This window comes from Paralichthys olivaceus, chromosome 7 (assembly GCF_024713975.1).
Source record: "Paralichthys olivaceus isolate ysfri-2021 chromosome 7, ASM2471397v2, whole genome shotgun sequence".
In the NCBI taxonomy this organism is placed as follows: domain Eukaryota; kingdom Metazoa; phylum Chordata; class Actinopteri; order Pleuronectiformes; family Paralichthyidae; genus Paralichthys; species Paralichthys olivaceus.
Window position 1 is genome coordinate 14748039 of NC_091099.1, and position 21052 is coordinate 14769090.

General features: G+C 39.4%; 1 protein-coding gene across 3 annotated transcripts; it reads left to right on the forward strand.

Moving 5' to 3' along the window:
* The first annotated feature begins 84 nt into the window (after positions 1-84).
* iqch (IQ motif containing H) lies at positions 85-20896 on the forward strand. 3 transcript variants are annotated; one of them, XM_020078751.2, is made up of 21 exons: positions 85-327; positions 585-707; positions 808-905; positions 1048-1123; positions 1794-1913; positions 3762-3861; positions 4035-4121; positions 4492-4685; positions 4767-5312; positions 6728-6794; positions 7716-7799; positions 7876-8057; positions 8936-9208; positions 9355-9543; positions 13997-14117; positions 14290-14576; positions 17612-17764; positions 18943-19065; positions 19472-19533; positions 19998-20106; positions 20285-20896. In XM_020078751.2, exons 1-21 carry the CDS (start codon positions 283-285, stop codon positions 20366-20368), a joined length of 3123 nt encoding a protein of 1040 aa, XP_019934310.2. In that variant the 5' UTR covers positions 85-282; the 3' UTR covers positions 20369-20896. The 3 variants fall into 3 exon arrangements, 2 of the variants coding, with proteins under 2 accessions (XP_019934310.2, XP_069383798.1); XM_069527697.1 differs by lacking the exon at positions 19998-20106 and having other exon boundaries at positions 20285-20420; XR_011243354.1 differs by lacking the exons at positions 19472-19533; positions 19998-20106; positions 20285-20896 and adding an exon at positions 17454-17473.
* Positions 20897-21052: the final 156 nt, after the last annotated feature.

The window sequence follows — 21052 nt, forward strand, 5'->3', positions numbered from 1 at the left end:
TGTTTATGTTGATGAAGGAGGAGAATGAAAATATAGTCATGACCTATGTTTAATCAGCCAATTATAGCGACTTTTAACGGAGGTGTTTTTGCCTGACAGTCTGTACTTGGGCTCAAAAAAAGCACCACCTCACCTCTCGTTGTCATGACTACGTGTACTGTTTCAATGAGCAGCTAGAGAAAGAGTTTGATCCATAGACTGAATTTAAAGAGTTTGATCCATAGACTGAATATTAAGAGGTTTGGTAGCAATAGTTTTAAGTTTAACCCAATATGCGAAAATATGTCTCTTAAAAATGAAGATAAGTTGGGAGCAGTTTTGCTTCAGGTAAGGTTTCTAGTTTAGTTCAGCAAACAATTCTAACTTCCTCAGAGAATTTTGTTTTGCAGTTAGCTTGATTTAATGTTGGCTAATCCGACCACAGTGCTTTGTTATTCAAATGTGTGCATGCTATTGTGTGTTAATATTTCTCTTTATGCTTAACCAATTGACAGATGTGTAGCTAAACTTCCAATAAGCATGAGTAAGCCTTCAGCTAAAGGTTAAAATTATAGTGGTACACATCACAGAACTGTACGTTGCAGGTTCAACATGATTTGAGACACCTGAGATGTGATCTAGAGAGAATCAGTCTCAGTGAGAGAACAACAACACTGGATGTTCAAGCCCTGGACAACGCCATTCGCAAGACAGAGAACAGCATCCAGGTGATGATGGTTCATTCAGACTAAGCACTGATAACAGTGGAATGTGAAAGACATCAGGCAAACATGACTGATCATCTCTATGTTCTTCAATTGTAAAAAGAAACATACAGAAGATTATCTGAAAACAGTGACTGAGCAGCTGCTGGTTCTTCCAACCATTGAAGACATACACAAAAAGACTGTGCAGATTCCCAAATGGTAAGTTATTGTATTTTTACAAAATCACTGCCACCAGTGGGGAACATCTTCTTAAGCAGGTTGAAGTTTGAAGATATACTTGAAGAAATATTCGTGCACCTGGTGATGGATGTGTTGATCCTGAAAGCAAGACTTTGCACAGGAAACCTGATCTGGACAGTTTCCCAGACATGCGTCCACAAAGGGAAGACCTGCCAGGAGCTTCACAGAGGGAAAAGGTAGATTACTATTCACAATTAAATACTCAATACTTAAATATAATATTGTGTAAAAGTGAACAATATGTCGTAGACATCCATCTATTGTGTAGTATAACATATTAAAATAAAAATATAGAGCAGCACAGGAAAAAAATAGAAAGCACACTGACACTTCTACTTCTCAGAAATACTCAGTTTTCAGTTTATTATAAGTACGCATGGCTAAAACTACTTAGTCTACATTACAGCAGTCCCACAATAAATCCTATCTTCATGATAGTTATGTTCATTTTATATTGAAACTGTTTCAGAGACGATTTGATTTTACCTGTCATTTTGAAAGCTGGGGTTTGTTGTGCTGTTGAATCATATTGTTATATGGGCAGGTCTTTCTATTGTTTTGCCCATATCATTTATATTTATATATAGCTAAATGGAAGTAATATCTCTGTACAGTGCAGTACAGTACAACACCACCACAAACTACATCCCCCAAATGACCAAACAGTTGAATCAGTAACCCTCTAACACAGTTTCAATTTTAAGTGATCATTATAACCTAATGGATAAGAATGAGCTTCCAGCTGACTGAATTTAAACATTTAAATATCAAATATTGCTGATTCTACAGTGTGACTTACTATTATTATAAAGGTTTTGAAAGTTATCCTCTACCTGTCTCATCCAGCACAAGTCAACGTCATCCATGCGTTTGCTTTGCAATCCTGCTCACCCAAACAACAGAGCTATTATGTACCAGAAAAGTGGGATATCACTTCCGGATGTCCACAAGAGGAGCACAAGTGTGGTAAGTAATATCACTTTAGGTTAATTTAGTTTTAATCATATATAGGATGCATTTTTATACTTTCTATAGAAATAACACATTACAGAAAGCTTTGTTAAGTATTGTATGTATCTTTAAACTGTATGTTTAAAATCCCAATTTCCAAAATACAGAATAGTTTTTGCCATCTGTATCATGATACTACTGCCACACTTACTTTGCTTGAAATATTGTCTTTGAATAAGGTCAGTGTGTGATCTGTTGTTCTCATTGTGACTTGCTTTGTCCTCCAGGTGGGTTTAAAACGTAGGTCTGCACTGGAGCAATTTACGCTATATGTACAATTGAGGCGATAGCGTCACTATCATTACATATTATTTGCTGTTGATGGCTGTTAATTTAGAGGAAAATGTAAACTTCTTATTTGTGGAGGACACAGGCTACATCTGGTATATTGGCCCTCTTATTTATGGAGCAGATATTCTCATCATACTTCATGTTTATCGCTAATGAAAGACACCAGTCAGTGCAAAAAAGCTTTTTTTTGTGCGGTGAGAAATAGACTCCTGTTGTATTTGTTGATATTAATTGTAAAATACAACACATACATCAGGAAAGACTTGATTAGGAAGTATGACAAGAGGTTCTGCTACAGTTAAGATGGATTTGATATCATTGTTATTTTCCTTGATACTGTCACCTTCAATCCCCAGAATAGGGTTCATACTGGAGTGAAGAATGATGGCACAGGTTTGCATTAAAAGATTCCTCAAGTCTCCTGCTCAGGGGGACAGTGACATAAAGGTCACTTGCATTAGTGTTGACAGCCAACACTTGTCACAGAAAACAAATTAATCTTTGCAAAGGTCGGCATTAGTTTTAGATATATTTTACACACTTTCCTCTCCAATCTGTTTTTGGGAATCTATACCTGACATGAGAAATAGAGGCCAAGACTGTCACTCTGATATAGGAGAGGTAGAAGAACTGGCTGCAGAAAGCGGAAAGCAGCAGATTGCAGCACATCAGCATTCTTCTAAAGAAACAGGCGCCTGATTGCTGTGCTATGGGCTACTGGTTTACAGCTGTCTCAGGACAGAAGTGGGTACCTGGTCCAGCATGCCAATAAGACAGCCGTAGCTTCCCCAACTGCTAACCACTGGCTCTCTGCCTGCTGCCTCCTCCTGCATCTGAGGCCAGCTATTCTCTAATCCACACCCATGCCAGGAAATTAGCTTTTGCATTTTAGCAATTTTACAAAAGGTGCCACCTTTTCCCAACCCCATCTGAAACAGATGTGTGCCTTTGAGGGGAGATTTTCCCAGCACCTGGCTACTACCTGTGGTCTGTCAAAGAGCTCAGTGGTCTGAGGAGAACGAAGGAGAGGACATAAGGTGACAAGTCTGGAGGATCAGTAGCTCAAACTTTGTGTTTTATGAGTAATGAGTTATCTTAAATTAGGACATTACATCTATCTTTAATTTTAAAATTCTGATACAGTAGAATACATTAAATGTTTTAGCTACCAACAGAACTTCTCTGAGTTAAGATCATTTTTTATTTACATTTGTTGGTAATGTTTTCGTAATCATGTGTCAGGTCTGTCCTTCATCCCCTTTTTGCTACATTCTTTTTCTTGTGCTGCTAAACTGGCATGAGATTGATGAAAGTTACTCTCTATACAAAAGTAACAGCACATTAAATTGAAACATCTTCAAGCTCCAATCTTCAAATTGTTGCATTTACTTTGATGAAGTGAAGGGCAGGTTTCTTTAACTTTTCAGGGACGAACCTGAATCTGGTAGCATTTCTTTGACTTAATTGACATTGGATGGAAAATCCCTGAGATTATAAACATGTTTGGTTCAGGTAAAACCTCCCAGAATGATCTCCGGCCCTGCAGGGAGATTAAAACCACGGACAAGGGACCATCACAACCTGGCTGTACCTGAAGAAGCCACAGGGGCACGTAAGCAGACATTTCACCTTCTCATCACCAGTCCCTCACCTCATGCTGACTGGATGTTCATACTCATTTTGTGTCTTGTACTTTTTTTAATCTTTCTCAGCCAAACTCAACCTTTTCATAAACAAGGACACATATTTTGAAAATTGCTTTTTTTACATTTATATTTTCTTCAGTGCCAGATACAATTTTGCTTCGTACATTGATCCAGCACAAGGCTGCTTCTCTTCACCCTAGAGAGGATTTATATTCTTGTACGATAGGTCAGTGCATTCTAAAGACTTTATAATTTACCTGTTAAATCTCCCAATTGTTTGTGTTTATAAAATTAGGATAAATTATCCCAAATGTTTTGTATTGGTTCATGTTTAATGCTTTGATAAGCAGGAAGAAAAGCTCTGTCTTACAAAAAACATTGGTCCTGCCAGTGTGTCATCCTCACATCCAATATTATTGCTACAACAATAACAGTTATGCACTTGCCCCTGTTTTGCCTGTTTTTGTTTTCTTTCATTGTTTTGATTGTCTTTAGGTTTTAAACCCTTAGTTGTAGCAATGGCCTTGACCTCTTTATTTAAACTGATATTAAATTTTTTATTCAGTTCAATTGAGCTTGTCCGTTTTTGACTTTAGGTCTGATGGGCGCAAAGTCTCGGTGTCATAAGCAGCTGAAATGGGAAAAATTACCTGGATACACCTGCGAAAAATCAATCAAATGCACACCATTCTGGACCACCAAGACACCACCTCCCTCCACATCCTCAAAGAGCATAGAGCACGAGAGTGTGATGCAAGCCACCATCAATATTATCAGTAAGAATCATCAGGTATGAATAATATTTAAATTCTTTTAAATAACTGTATTTAAAGTCTAGGTTGCCTCTCACTACTTTTACTGTGTTCTGCAGAATTTACCTGTGCCAGTTCCTGTAAATATCAACAAATACCCCTTCACCATCACAAAGGGAAGGATTGATCCATTGGCAGCAGATTTCTGTCTCTTCAGGCAGAGCTTTAGCTTGTGTTGGAGTAGTGTGGTTTTTGCTCTGGAGGCTCTGGAGAAGCTGCTCAGGGATTTTGCTGTGCCTGTGGCCAAAGTGAGTGGGGAGCGACTAGTGGAGTTTTCCCATGGTTGGGACAGTGGTTGGAGAACAGCTCCTCCAGTGATTGGCCTCGTCTCAGTGCTTGAAAACTGGGAGGAGGTGTTGGGTCTGGTATTACGCCCAGGTCAGCGCTTCAAGGGAGAAGGAGGCATCGAGGCGGCTGCCATCCACATCCAGTCCTGCTGGAGGCGCTGTGTGGCCCGGACAGCCTACCTGCGCCACTGCCGCCGCAAGTGGGCGGCGGGCACCATCTCCACCTCATGGTTGATGCGCTCTCAGAGGCGGAGTGTCAGGAAGGCCCTGCAGGCGCGACGCCTAAGACAGCTGGAGAATTATCGCAGCAGAGCGCAGGTGATGTTGCTTTTATCCTAATGCCTTTATTCTCTCTATCTCTCCATTACTTAATATTGCTCTCTCACCTTTTCTTCGTGGTATCTTAAATTAAATTAGAAAGAAAAATCAGAAATTTCAATGCAAATGATGAAGTTATTAACATAATGTTTAAATGTTATATTCTGCTTGTGTGATTAAAGATTTATATATAAAAAAATAAAAAACTTTCACTGTTTTTATAATTCAGGGCAAAAACATACATTTTACATTTCATCTTGTTGGTATGAAGTTCTGTTTCCTATTATATTACAAACTCGAGTAATTTGATGAGGGCGAATCAAAATCTGTGTTTTGAGCAAAATCCTTTTAAGTACTATAAGAGTCTTTACTCTGAGGACATTGGATGAAGGACAAGACCAAAATAAAGACAGAAAGGAGGGAATGTCATGTCCATATGCTTACAGTGTTATTCATCATTGTCATTTTATGAAGTACTTCCAGTTTGAGATTAATAGAGATACAAAAAAAGACATAACATTCAGCCAGGTAAATGAAAAACCTTTCTATAAAAAAAAAAAGCAAAAGGGAACAACAGCAAGAAACAGTGAGGCCCACAAGCAGGACATGAACAGAGACAAGTGAGACAGACGAGCAGTAGAGAACAGCAGAAAGATGGAGAGAGACGGATGAATAAAGTAACACTGCAGCCACGCTGAAAACAAAAGAAGACAAATGTAGAAACATTTATTATGAGGGCGTTAGATCAAAGACAAAAAAGTTCCCAATCTATCCCAATGGCCTATTAAAATATAATAGCAGCAGCTAAATATATAATGACATCCAATAAATATTATAGCTAGTTTAAATAATTAAAGTTGTTGTGTTGTGGTGACAGTAGGTTTTAATATGAAAACTGTAAAGGGAAAGTCTTGTGTGTTTTCTTTTTCTTGTCACTTCAGCTCATGAAATCTTCATCAGTATGACAGCACATTTTTTCCAGATGATTAACACTTTTGACATTTTATATAGATATAATGTCACAGACTGTCATCTGTCTTGAACATCCTTTGGAGTGCTGACACAGTATTAATTAGTGGCTACAAGTTAATTTAATTTTAACATCGCTGTGCGTGTATACATGCACTAAATGTATGTTCTCACTCAATAAACATTCATACCCTGTTAATTAAGCCTGATAATCTTCCCCTGGCAGTGGCATCATGTACCTTCCTTATTGAATTAATTGTGGGAAGATGTTTCTAAAGTAAACGCTCAATTTAATTAAGGTGGTATTTTATGCTTGGTTTGCTTCTGTTAGCCCAGAGAGAGATTGGCTTGATGTGTTTTAGCTATGCAGTGATGTGTGATGATTTGTGTGTGAGTGCGTGTGTGAGGCAGTCCCCTCTCTGATCACTCCTTTTCTCCATCCCCAGAATCTGGCAGCCAACTGGAAACACATCCAGTCCTCCAAGAGAACCATTATCCACATCCCTTCATTAGGTAGCTTTCTCTGCCTGCTGCACACGCATACACACACATGCAAACACACGCACACACACACACACACACACATGCATAGCTGCAGTCATCCCATGTCTCACCACTCTGCTGCTTCAGTCTGTGGCCCTGGTGGAGTCACTCTGTCTCATTCAAATGACTCTCTGCAGGAAAGCACTCACAGGATGATGACAGTCCCCATGCCAGGGAACTGAACAATTTAGTCTCAATCGCCATTTAATTTGCAGATTAAGCAAATGAAAAGCCATTTTGTCCAATATTTGCAAAAGGCACAAAGGTCTTATTTTATTGCTCTGCAAAAAAAAAGCGCACACACAAAAGGAGAAGCTGCTATGTTTTTGCACCAGACACAGACTGCTGCGTTCGTGTTCTAATTTTACCACGGCACTCACATTTAGACTGTAATCAGGCATGTGCATTGTAAATCATTGAGCGATTGTCTAAAATTATTAAGCCTAATTACTAGCAGATGGAATGCTTTATTTGCACTTGGGGTGGCTACACAGAGTGCTGTGTGAGCAAGGATAATTAGAAAGTTGAACCCCATTGTTGTTAATTAGCATGAATCCAATCATTTAATTACCTTGATTCAGCTGAGGATTCTCTCTCAGGCAGAAATCCAGACAGACAGAATAAAATCCTGGAGGTGTCACTGGATGTAGCTCAGTGGTGGCTGGACATGGTGCAACAGGACTCCCAGCACACAACAGACACTGCACCTGCTAGGTATTAAGCTAAATGAATCATCAGATCACATTACTGTGTGATTAGACTTGACTACTTCATGTCCCAAATCTAGCAGCATGCACATCTGTGCAGAGCAACACATTTTGAATCGTTTATAGAAGATACTGATCTCTCTTTGAAAGCCTTGTGAGAGTTGTTGTGACCTTGTTTTGACAGGATACTCGCAGAGTCAGCGACTGAACTTGAGGGGGTTTGACATCCTGCAGAACATTCAGATAAACAGGCTGTGTGATATCAGAGGTAGGAGCTCCACCACTTTCCCCGTAAGTTTCACCCTCAGCATGTGATTAATGATGTCTGCGTTGCACATTTTTAGACAAAAATGTGGAGGTGATCTACGTATGCCCTCAGCATCTGGGGGAGGACATCTTACACTATTACACCAGCCTCCTGGTGCGTGATGGAGCCACAGACGGGGCTGAAAACAGAACTACTGAGGCCTCATCCTTCGTCAGACCCTTTATTATCCTCACACCTGAGGCCGCAGATTATTTCCCGGTAGGGTCAATCACATTCGCATTTTGTAGATGTGTGTTTTCAGCAGGATATCTCTGTGGAGAAATCCACAATATTGTGCTGTGGAGATGCTACATGGATCTGCAGTTTGTGAATCCTCCTCTAGAGGGTAGTAGAGGAGATTGTTACTGTACTCTTACCCTGTAACACTTCAATATTTTTAATTTCCCTTAACTACATTTGTTGTTATAAAGTAAACACACTAGAGCTATATTAAGAGTTACTTAATTAAATGGTATCCTGCTGGTTCTTAGCATATAGTCAAATTCCATATTCCATTCCATCAACTATGAATTCCAGGTTACTGCTGTGATTTTGTTTTTAGAAATCCTGAATTGTTTTGGTCACCTCAATATAAAAAATCAAGGTGTTTTAATATTTCTTTTGCATCCATCCATTCTAGTCATCTTTTTACATCCATTTGCACCAGATTGAATGTGCAACATGACAGGGTCTTCTTTTCTTTCTATTGATTTTCCTGCTGTTTCGTTGTTAAAGTGTGCCAGACGTGTTGCTGAGATGAATCACTGCTACCCACGGCTGGCAGCGCATTCTGCCAGTGACAGAAGGGATAATTCCATGTGGATCAAATAAATACAGATGTGAAGTAATTAGTTGTATTCCCAAGGAGCTCATTGCTAGCGCACATTAAAGATGTGAAGGATAGGGGAGGCCTCCCACAGGCAGCTTTTATCAATTCAACCTGCTGCAATACAGGAGAGGTCAAAACCCTGCTGGCTATTACAATAATAGATCTGTTGTGTGTACACAGTGATAAATCAGGTCAAGAAACAACCCTTTGAAGACACGCTGAGAGCCCGTAGCTCCTGCAGTAATCTTTCTCCACTCTTCTCTTCCAGAACCATAACATGTGCCTGTCCACGCTTCTAAAGTACAGTCCACGCACCCTAAAGCGCATAAGAAACCTGATCCAGGGGAAGCAAACCTATATTGTGGGTGGAGTGGCCCATGTGGATGACCTGGCAGTGGCTGATGAGCTGGGAGTGCCCATCCTGGGACCAGAACCAGCTACCGCACAACTCTACAGCACCAAGTCTGGAGGGCGGAGGATCTTTACGGGAGCAGAGGTCGATGTTCCCCCTGGTCAAGGAGACATCTACACACTAAACAAGGTCAGAGATCAAAAACAGAAATGCACTATAACAGCCTGAGGTTGTTCATCAGTAACTAATAACATGAAAGAACACATTTTTATATGTAACCTTTATTCGAAGAAAATTATATCAAATAATTTGTAACTCATTTTCTTTTGGTTTAGCTTCATGAAGCACTGGCAGAGATTATGACACGAAACTTGCATGTGCAACGTTGGCTCTTCAAGATAGACTCCGAGCACAGTGGCCGTGGTACAGCATATTGTGATATATGCCATCTTAGCTGCTACAGTTGGGCCCTGCAGGAATACCGTCGTCATGGTCTTGAGCTGTGGAAAACAAAATGGATTCAGGTAAAGATGCAACTTTGAGGATGACGTCATTTCTCTCCCTGTCGTAAACTCGGACCACCTCCTGAAGCATATTTTGTACACTTACTTTTGCTGCATTGAATTTTAGGTTTGCACTTTTATTTTTGTATTCACCTTACTCTCTAAACTTGTGAACAGGTTTTAGAAAATGCAATACAAATACTGTTTATTGGAATTTTGATTACTGTCATCCCAATCAGGCATTGGCCATTTAAAGCAAACATGGTAACAACAAGATACTTAGCAGATAACATTACAGTAACACCTCAATGAAGGGTTAGATTCACTTCTGTCACTGAATGAACAAAAGCACAGGTCACACTGGGGTCACAAAGATGCCATCATTTAGATTAGACTCAAACGTGTCAAAGTAACAGTCACAATTCTAGTCCCTGTTGTACAATATTTTGAGCACCATCCCCAGAGCCACAGAGCATTAAATCAATACATAAAATATCTGTTTATACACACAGCCATTATCAATCCTCTGGGGCACACACATCAACTACTGTCATTGTGTTTTGGAGAACAAAAGCCTGTTCAATGGCACTAAAATCACCTGGAACTGACAATTAAATCGCAGTACAGACATTCTGCTCAACAGAGCATTTCTTGTGAATTTATTTGTCTGAAACAATTTTTTAGATTAATGTCACACAGACTTACAAATGTCTTGAAAGCATATTAAAGTGCAAATAACACCAAACACCTATCATCTTTAATTGTAGCTGATGTTGACACTTTGATTTGCCGTTTTTGGATTTTAATACATCGATTTTTCTGTTTGTCAGTAACACTCACTGCATGTGTCTAGCCATTTGTAAAAAAATTATAATACAAAAACTTATTTATAGACTTAATGTGACATTGTAATTATTCTCTAAAATATCAAAATTAGCTTTCACCTCAAAAATGAATTCAGATTCCATTTAGACCTATTCAAAACAAATAAAATGTATTTAATCATTAGCAAACCATTCAATTAGTACCGATGCAATCTGTACACAGCTTCTGAGCCCCTGGCTCTTATTTCTCATATGCTTACATAGTAGCCTTTGATTTTCTGTCATGTGTTAATTACCGTATTTTGCCATTTAACTCTGAGCTTTGTGTAAACTAATTACAGGCTAATGATTGTGGGCTTGGAGCTCAACGATTTTACTTTTTATCCCATTTGAAAGAACAGCAGTCATCTCAAAGCTTCTTATGGCTCACTCTGTTTTGTTCCTATTAGCTTGTTCTTTGACTCATAGTGTATGTGCAGTACGGGCTGTAATTGTTGTGGCATCGGTGCTGTTAATTATGGTGGAGAGTGGCTGAGCCACAGCCAAGGTCCATAATGGTGGTGGAGGCAGCACAGCAAAGTAAATGGGGATTGTTTCACCAGCTGGGGTCCCATGGAGAGGGAAGAGTGCCGAGGACCCCAGTGTAGACTGACAGCCTCGGGGCTTGAGGGCCATATGGACACAACACTTTAACTAGCCTTTATTCTACACCTTGCTCTTTTAATCAAAGCAAAGCACACATCCTGTGCTCCTGATTGCATGATGTTTTTGTTATGACATTGTTTTCCCCCTAAAAATGTAGTAACCCCTTAAATGTCCTTCTGCTGTTGTATTAGTTTATACTGAAGATAGCAATTTGGCTCTATATGCTGAAAGATTACAGAGCAATGTTGGTGATTAGATTCAAACATATGAATATTTAATATCAGAGTATCTCCTCACAGCAGAAACTGTAGATGGATGTGTAAAGATGGCGGTATATTTTGAGATATAATGCTCATTAATGTAGCACTTTGTTGGAAAGAAGTAGACTTAATTGCGATCGCAATGACAGCTAGTGAATAGGATAGATATTCACAGTGCTGAATATTTGCATGCATTTAAGAATTTGGTTAATAGATGTTTAAAGCTATGTTTATGGAAATGGTAGCAATTCAGTTAATTATTAATGAAATACAAATTATCAAATGAAGCATTTTTAATATTAATTCATAATTCTTTTCTAAGATTATTGTTTACCAAAAAATAAGTGATGATTTAATTTTATATAATAAAAATTAGTTTCACAATTCAAAAGGCTATCCCATTCCATTTAAAAACACTGTAAAACTAGAGAATGGATTGGAGAGTACACTTGGCCTGAGCCTACACACACTGCATGCATATTTTTTTTAATTATTGCTTGTTCTGAAGGGCTCAGCATGAAGAAGCCTTATTTCAGAAAAACCATGTGGCCTTTCTGAATAGAACCAACAGTCAGATCCCTTCTGGCTACGCAAAAGAAAGCCTAAAAGGATACAAGAAGGAGGAGGAGGGATCGCATCCCCACTATAGAGGCTTACACGGAGGTCTGGAGACGTGTGTGTGCTCCTCTAAATATTGTGAGGCCTCCAGCACAATGTTTCAGCCCACAGAAAGCCCCCGGGCCTCTTTCAGCATTTACACAGAGAGAGGTTAAAGACATGTAGATCTGCTCCCATGCAATGCCTGAAGGGGGCCATACACACACTTAAGCGCTCACACAGCTTGCATATGGATCATTAGGCACAAGAGGGTAAAAATTATACCTAATAGCGTCAACAGATGGAGTATTTCTTTTTGTCACGCTGTGTACAAACAGATCTTGAGCAACACCTTATTTAGGTTTCGTTTGTCGACGAAATGGGTCATTTGATAATCACTACCACTGAAGAGGTTGAGGGACATTTTATACAGATGTTTTCTGTCTAAATATTGTGCAGCCTGTGTGTGCATGGAGAAGTTTAAATATATAAGGATCTTCCTGAACACAATTAATGAGAATTTACCTCTTTTTTTGTGGGGCTCATTTTAGTGCAGTCGCTCTGTGGTTCCTTTCAATTCACTGGATGTCATAAAAGCTTTTTGTGTAATGTTTAAACAGACAAAACCTTTCTGGCCCATTCCAAGATTTTAGAGGGATGACAATAATGTGAGAACTAAATGTTTCATTCAATATTACACATTGAAGTAGTCATGACCTCAAGTAGTTTGAGGTTGAAGCTTTGGTTTGTCAGTGTCACAGAAAATGAATCTTCATACAAAACGAATCCGATTATTTCGCTCTATTCTCCAGATTCTCTCAGTTGTCTCAGTATGTGATGACAATCACAGAGGCAGGGGCAACATCTATTTCATTTATGACCAGATTGCTTGGTTTTATGTGGACACAAAGCAAAGCTTGAATCCTATCACAGGGGACTGTACGCAGTTTAAGTCCAAATAATTTATTGCAGAATACATCTCTTTCTTTCCCCCCCTGTCCTGCTGCTTCTGTGAACTGCATAGGCAAAGTCCTGGGGTGAGCTTGCTCTTCCGTTGAAAATGACAACCGTTCCCTTACACTTTTTGCCGCACCATTGTGTGCTTTATGGTTTGTGTAGGGGGAATCACTGTGTAGCATTTGACCTCGCCTCTTACAGTACTTGAATATGATGATGGCTGTTACATGACTGGAATGTCAACAGCATAATCTCCGGTCCTGTCTCCAGTGAAGCCAGACAGCATATACTCAAAACAAAGTGATGCTCTGGATAGAACAGTGAGAGAACAAAGATAATATTTCCATTCAGAATTTAGTCAACTCTCAGACAGTTTTCACATTTTATTGTGTATGACCAAATGGAATTCATATCTACTAGTCATACAAAGACATTATTGCATACAGAGGCCTGTATTTAAAAGAAAACCTGGCATTTGTATCATAGAGTCAACATAAGCATTCAGTTATAGATTTATAATACAATAAATAGAGTCATTAAATGACAACTAAAGGTTCAACGTTGCCATTGTTGTTTTACTATATGAAAACACTTGTTTAAATCTGATGTCTTTGATTTCAAATTATTTTAGATTGTTGTCATTAAACCTAAAAGTGTCTGAGCAAAGAGTGCACTTGAGTCGCCGAACTGTTAAAGAGACACCTAAAACAAAAGTTAGAAATTAACAGCGTAATTAAGTGGTGAAACCATTATGGCATTTCCTAGTTACAGAAGCAAGAGTGATATCGATCCCAGTCAAGCCCTGATTGATCCCCAGATAGATGGGGTTAGCTTAGGTATTCATCAGCTGCCTGGCAGAGAGAGTTGTTATTGAGGGCAGGTGCTGTCTTTGTGGCTGTAAGTTAAAGCCATTAGACTCCTGAGGCCTTCTGATAATAGGCTGTCACTCACAGACCCTCGCGCAGTATCCGTCAGACACTCGCACAGAAATTGAAGCAGCCACCAAAGGTCTCAAGGATAACAAGCAGTCACTGGAGTTATCCGGATAACACCGGAGCATTTCCAATAATGCAGTCGACACAAAATAATGTAGCCAGGACTTTTTATTGACTCGTGTTTGAATCACCAAACATCCATGATTTCATTTTCAGTAGATTCCTTATGTATATGCACCTTGACTTTCTTTTGCAGGAGTCTGTTCTGCTCAGATATTTAGATGAGATCCCAGAGTGGTTGACCCATTACGCCCGGCCCGCTAAAACCTCCTGCTATCCCAACTGGGCCTGCTTCCTTAAGACCTTCCTCAGGCAAGGTCAGATATCTATTGTCAGGCACTGGATAAGCCATTTGAATATGTTAACAGTTATTCCCCATTTCCTCCCTAGTTCTCAGATGTTCATTATGTGATGTTATTTTAGTTGTTATACTAGGCGAGTTCCAGGAGCTGTATCACAGGTAACACTCTGCTCTCACTGTCTGTCCAGGCGGAGTGGTGGAGGCCTACCCCCCATCAGACAGTGTCACCTGTCTGACAGTAGATCTGCTACTGGAGCCTGGGGGTGAGGTGACCGTGTTGTCCTGTGGAGACCAGCTTCATGGCTCCTGTCAACTGGAAGCTATAGGTTCCACTGTTCCTCAGACCTCTGTGCACCCAGAGACCCTGCACTCCATCTGTACACGTGTGGGCCGGGCCTGTCTGCAGCGCTGTATCATAGGTCATGTCTCCGTGGACCTGGCTACTTTTCTGAACCACAACACCATGGAGCAGGAGGTGAGACACAGAGAGGGCAAGACAAGGCCTTTAGCACATGCTTCCGTGAGAAATATGACCTGGGCTGTTGTAACACATGGGGTCAAAGCTCTCTATATCACCACGTTGGTAAAAGGGATCAATTTTTAGGCTGGAACAGGGATCCATATGAAAAGATAGGTGCCTCCCATTTTGCTCCCCAGGGATGTGGAAAACAGGCAAGGCAAACAGTGGGCACAGGCACCACACGTGTGACAAGGCCATCTAGTAAACTGTCAGGTCTTATTGTGTCAATACACTCATTCCGCCATTTAAGGCTTGCCCTTTAACCTTGCAATGCAGAGAATTTCAGAGGCACCTATCTTTTTTAGACAAAGGATCATTCTAAAGTGATTTGGCAGCTCCGCGGCGATGCCCTGTCAGTGTTAACCCCTACCTGCTCGGTCTGCTGAAATGTTTCTCGTTGGAGTCCGAGCCGTATCTCATTCGTCAGGATTACTTTTTGTGGAAACCTCCTTGATTTATGATATTGGAAAGGGACTGGTTTATGATGGTTTAAGCGCTGCTCCTAACATGTGGCTACATTGACTGCGTATTGATCCAGAGCTGTAAAATGAAATGCTCTCTTTACAATATGGTGTATAAAATACTAAACCTGTAAAACAGTGGAGAAAGCACTGGGGCTACTTTACAGTTTCACAAAGGGTTTGAAAAACAAAGAGTTATTGTCAATACAGGAGTTTGGATTTTTTTTCTTTGATAAAAAAATCCACCAAATAGCAAAACACCATTTGTTTTATTCTGAACACTTCAATAAATCTTTATTATTTGTTTTTGTTCGCACTTCACTGTGAAAGCTTTATTTATGTTTACAGTCATATTGTATTCCCAATTTAAGGTAGACAGTAGCTAAGGCCACACTTGCCACTAGAGGGTAGTATCTTATGGATTAGATGTTAACAGTGTGATTGAAGCAGTGTTCACACAATGTGATCTGTGTTTTTAACTTAAAATATCTTCTAACACACCACATTAACATTTTTGAGTTAATGTGCTGTTAAGATTTTGAATGCAGTCAAATATATTTTTGTCTGCAGAATAGTCCTCATTTGGGCCATTTAGTTACCATATTTGACTGATCATTTCAGGTTCATGCAAAAGTGTATTTTTACCTTCAGGATTTCATATGGTCAAATTAAATTGCCCTTCCTGTGACAAAGCTGTGACCCTCGAATCAGAAAATGTTGAGAAGATTCCCTTTTACTTAAACTGCTTAAAATGATATAATGACAGCCTTGAAATACATTTTCAGTTCCAATGTTGACCTGAAATTGAATGTGATTCACTGAAAGTATAATTAAGAATAGACGATAAACAGCATGTCCTTCAATGGAGGCAGGAATATTAAAGACAGATTCTTAACCATCTCCCCCACGCACACACCGCTCAGACAGAAGAGAGCCACATGGGCAAACCTGTCTGGATTTAAACATCAATTTAGATTCAAACCTGTTGCTAAAAGCTGCCTACTTTATTTGATGGGAGGAAGTGGGTCACATATGTTTGCCCTTGCAGTCGTTCCTCACATTGTGGAATGGTGGGGCCCCAGCTGCAGCATCAGGGTTTTTAATGAAAATTCAAGGCAATAGAAAACAGGTGCAATCCAGGCTTACATTTCCCACTGCTTTGTTAAGAGCGACAATGGGACATTGGAGTATGATTTTTAGTGAGTCGAGTGAATCGCCCAACGGAGTGTGTCCGTCACTCAGGCCCAGGTATTTGATGCATAGAGCATCTACCCAGTACTGGTGACTGTACCCCTTACATTAAAGGTGAGGTCGTACATACTGCTGAGCTGTTACTCAAAATGAATGTACACACATTGCAACTGTTTGTTTACGACACTTTATGTGATTATATTCTGTTTTATTGCATTCCTGTGCACAGCAGCTTAAATTCTATTTAAAAGCTTGTAAAAAATATTACAATTGAAAAATTTGCTGTGGACCAGATTATCAACTACCAATACACACACTTCTAAAACAGAAAAACTGTTTTTTTTTCTCTGATATTGTAAAATATTATTTAAAATATCTCCACAAATAGTTCATCAGAGGTGTTGAGTATTTCTTTGTATGATACTCTATTTAAAGTGCACACATCATGTTTTGATTATTAAAAGATTATTAACTTTACCAAAACATTATCAGCAACAATTAGATTTTTTTGCAAATGATTGGACAAAACAAGACATTTGAAAACCTAAATTTGGTAAATGTGATTCTGTGTTTTCTGACTTCATCATATCAATCAATTATAAACATAATCATTACTTGCAACTCTCGGCTATGTCTTAGGATTTGTTATATCATTGAAGTTAATAGAGAGTAAAAAATAAAAGACAAAGCCTGTACGTGGTCAGATATCCATGTGTTAGTGGAGATAAAGTGCTCAGGTTACAGAGACTGCAGGGTTCCGACAGGCAGCGATTTGCATTCAGTGGCAGCAGCGTTTACTTTGACAAATAGGAACAGCAAAAGGAGGCAGCCGACTGCCACTTAGTTATTAACAACTCCTTCACTCGTGATTTATTTGCCACTTTTGAAGAGAGGGCATAGCGATTAGGTTATTATTGGGAAAATTAGCCCTGTTTAAGCAGGGGGCTACAACCATACCTGACCCCTTAATATACTTATAATGACGCCATTTACCATACATATCTGAACATAGCTTCTCATCAGACCTGAGCCAAACAAAGTAGCCCAGGGCAGACTGACTCCAAATATGCAGGGAGGGATCTACTTTGTGCACGTGTCACTCCACAGCTGAATTACCTAACTCTGTCGAGCACACGCCATTAACTGTGTTTTCCCTCTTCCCCTGCCTCTCAACATGGAGAACATTGTGAGGATTAAAAGGTATTGACCCTTCTCTTTATAAGGACTGGTGGGTGAAATACTTTGAGGGTCCATTTTTGTGATTAAATTGGAATTATGTAGTTCACAGCGTCTGTTTTTCTCTGCTGTGACACTGAGTGCATGTTGTCTTCTTTTCAGGTGTGGGCTATTGATCTGGACCTCACATACAGTGACCAGCTGGCCATGACCCAGATGCTTCTGATGAGGACTGGAGGAACGCTGAATTGCCACACAGGCTGTTTAGAAGTGCCAGTCAGGGAGAAATACTGTGAACACCAACCTGCAGCCAAAGTAACATTTTCTATTTTTCTTAAACATCAGAATCTAGATTTTAAATGCTGAATTTGTTTGCAGTGTTTCCTCAATTTACGAGTCAACAAAACCTCTAAAGCTAACTGATACTTTAGAGAATATTATAATAACATGAAGCCACATCAAGTGCTGCTCTTCATTTTTGTTAAATACAACTAAATACTGTAATTATGCACTGAGCTCAATTGGTGTTTAGGTGCTGAATTCATTACCATTTTGATAGATGAGCCTAAATAATCAACACATTAATAATTCATACCATTTTCATTATGCATGTGTATGCATGCTTGAACACCTCATCAACCTGGTGCCAGGCCTTAAACAATAGAAGTCTTTTATTAGCAGTATGCCGGAGTTTACGCTTGTTAATCTGCGACTTGTATTATTTTATCAAACATTCATTTAGTTGGTGGCCTGGTGCTTCAGTACAGCAGTTGAGCCACCGCGGTGGTTAATGGCTTTAGCAGTGGCCATCATTAGGGGCCTGCATATTACAAACACAATTAAATCCCTGTTGGACACTTTTATTGTTGTGTGAGAGTCCCGGGTTTGACAACTGCAAACACACGGACATCCCAGCGAGTTATGGGCCATCTCCTGAGCTCACAGGGGCTTATGGCTGTGCTTTTTGTCTCCCAAAGGTGCCAGAGAACCAGGAACATATTTATCCTCTTGAGCCTTGCCACTTACAAGTAATCAACCTCTCTAGTGTTACTTATGACACTCACATACCCAGAACCCGCTCTAATATGGTGATGGGTATTTTGCCTTGAGTAGTTTTATTGTATCCAGAATCGAGTGCAAACATTTGTTGTCCAAAAACTGTATTTTCCTTGATTGCCGTCGCACAATTAAGCTCATCTTGTGTTTGGCGTGTCTTCTAAACATTAATTGTTCCTCCCTGCGGTTAATTAAGAAAGACCCAACAGTTTACTCCGCGTGCCCGGCACTCATCACATTCACTAATCACACACACAGTGACCCTAATGACACATGTATGGGGATCAACCATCTCTACCCATTTGATACACACCACAATATACATATGCTGAAGCCCAAATATAATAGAACATATAATTATTTTGTCCTATGTAAGATGAACAGAAAGATTCAGGCCAACAATAATACATGCACATTCTGTGTCCTCTTCTTTACAGCGTCCTGTGGTGAATCTTTATGCCGTTCTCGGGAGCCAGTTGTTTCACTCTAACCTTTCCATGTTGTACCATAATGTGTTCCTTATGATGTGCAAGGCTCATGGCATAGGATTTAACATGAAGGTAAAAACTGTCATGATTAACCTGCTTATGCTTATATCATTCTTGCATTTTTTATTTTATTTTTGCAACTGACCAGAACAAAAGCAGTGAGCAAAAAAACCTTACTCTCAAACAATCAAAGAAATATTTTATTGTATAAAATCTGTGTAACGTATGGCCTTTGCAAAAATGGCACACCATGAAGTGAGAATGATTTGTTGCTGCACGATATCCTCCTTGACTTGGATACAAATCTCACTATGGCATCATGATAACGAAATTTAGCTGCTTGTAATTTCTTTGTCATTATTTTCCGTTATTTGTTATTACAAAATATATTTTTTGGCCTGGCAGGGGTTTTTTTATTGGGGGAAAACTGCCATGATAAGAGATTTACTTTAAACTGTTTGTGGTTCCTGAATCACAGAGGAAAGAAGGCACCGTCTTTGCTCTTTATGACAGCAGTGAGCGATGCAGGATTGGAATGATGTGAGTATTTCATTTTGCATCAAATTTATACAAATATGTATTGATGAACTCAAGGCATCTCCAGAAGAAGAAAATATCAAATGGAGGTTGCCAATCTCAGTAACAAAAAAATAGAAAAGCCGAAGAGAAAACAGGGAGGATTATGAGGTTTAAGACTTCTGCAGAATGAGAGTAAAGACAATTCTTTCAGGGGATTGAGATGCCACCTCTGGCTTTCTAACTGTTGTTACAAGCTCTACAAGTAGTTCAGCAGAGGGTTATTTAACATATTTATCACACAAATCCTTTAGCTTACACTGTGCTGTAACAGGCAATTCAAGCTGTGCTCATCCCCCTAAAGACTGACGATGTTGTCTGCCGAAAGTTTCATTTAACAACCCCCGTCAGATGAACAAGGTGATTGTTTCTGAGCTGGCAATGCGGGAATCATTAGTAAACTCGTTTGTTTGGGGTGTTGTTAATAGAACGGTCTCCGAGGATCTCCAGGGAGCTCTGGTGACCTTTGCTCGGAATCTGTCAGTCATTCATCAGGAAATATCATCTTCTAAAATGCAAGAAGAAACCAATTTCAAGGTACCACGTTAATGACTTAATGATTTCCTCTCTACATCATGAAACTTACATATTCAGTGAAGCTCAAGTCAGTTGGAATTCTTTTGTTGAGGTTAATAAGTTAATTTTGTAAAATATAGATGAAGGATTGTGCTCACAGTTCTTTAAATTCACTGCCTTTTTCTATTTGGTTTTGTAGGAGCTGATCAAGGACATAGAGGACGTGCTGCAGACGACAGTTCAGAACAAGCTGCGAGCAGTAAAGGATAAACCTGCTGCTTAGACAGCGACTTCAATGATAAGTCATTGTGTCTTTACCAACTTTAATGTCACATTACACTGTGAATATTCAACCCTGGGGATTTATTGATGTTGAGCAAACACAGATTGCCAAATATATTCCTGAGAATCTGTCATATAAACTGTTTTTGTGATTCTGCAGTTTGAATATACAGTCTGTTAATACTTGAAAACAAATATAATAAACTGTGCACTTGGTAATAACACTGAGGAATGAGAAGGCTTTGTTCAAGTAGAGAAAGTTAGCAGATTTTCAAATGTCTTCTTTGTAAGTTGACTACATTTGCTTCATTTCTTCTGTAAAACAATTTGTAGTGGAATACAGCATATAATAAATGTTTTAAAATGAAATTGCAGTAAAGTGCTAACCAGCTTGTGTTTTAGCCTGTTCACAAGTCATCATGTTTTGTAATTGTTGTGTAGTTCCTTGCTTTGTATACGTCAGCACATATTATTCACTAATGTCAAGATTAAATGTGCCTATTGTAAAATAAATCTATGTTTAGTGTAACATTTGCAGCAAGTGTGTACATGTTCTTTAACTTGATCCAGGGTCAGATGAGGTGGCAGAGTTCAGTTAGCACAGAAAGGTAGTGACTGGGATTTCACTGATCCCCACCATCTCTACCATAGGAGGTTGAAATGAAACATTCAGCGAGGTAATTAT

Excerpts from the sequence above, each read along its gene's own strand:
- iqch (XM_020078751.2), top strand. The coding sequence starts at position 283 with ATGTCTCTTAAAAATGAAGATAAGTTGGGAGCAGTTTTGCTTCAG. Across the intron at positions 14,577-17,611 it reads ACAACACCATGGAGCAGGAG|GTGTGGGCTATTGATCTGGA; the intron begins GTGAGACACAGA and ends TCTTCTTTTCAG. Across the intron at positions 19,066-19,471 it reads GCATAGGATTTAACATGAAG|AGGAAAGAAGGCACCGTCTT; the intron begins GTAAAAACTGTC and ends CCTGAATCACAG.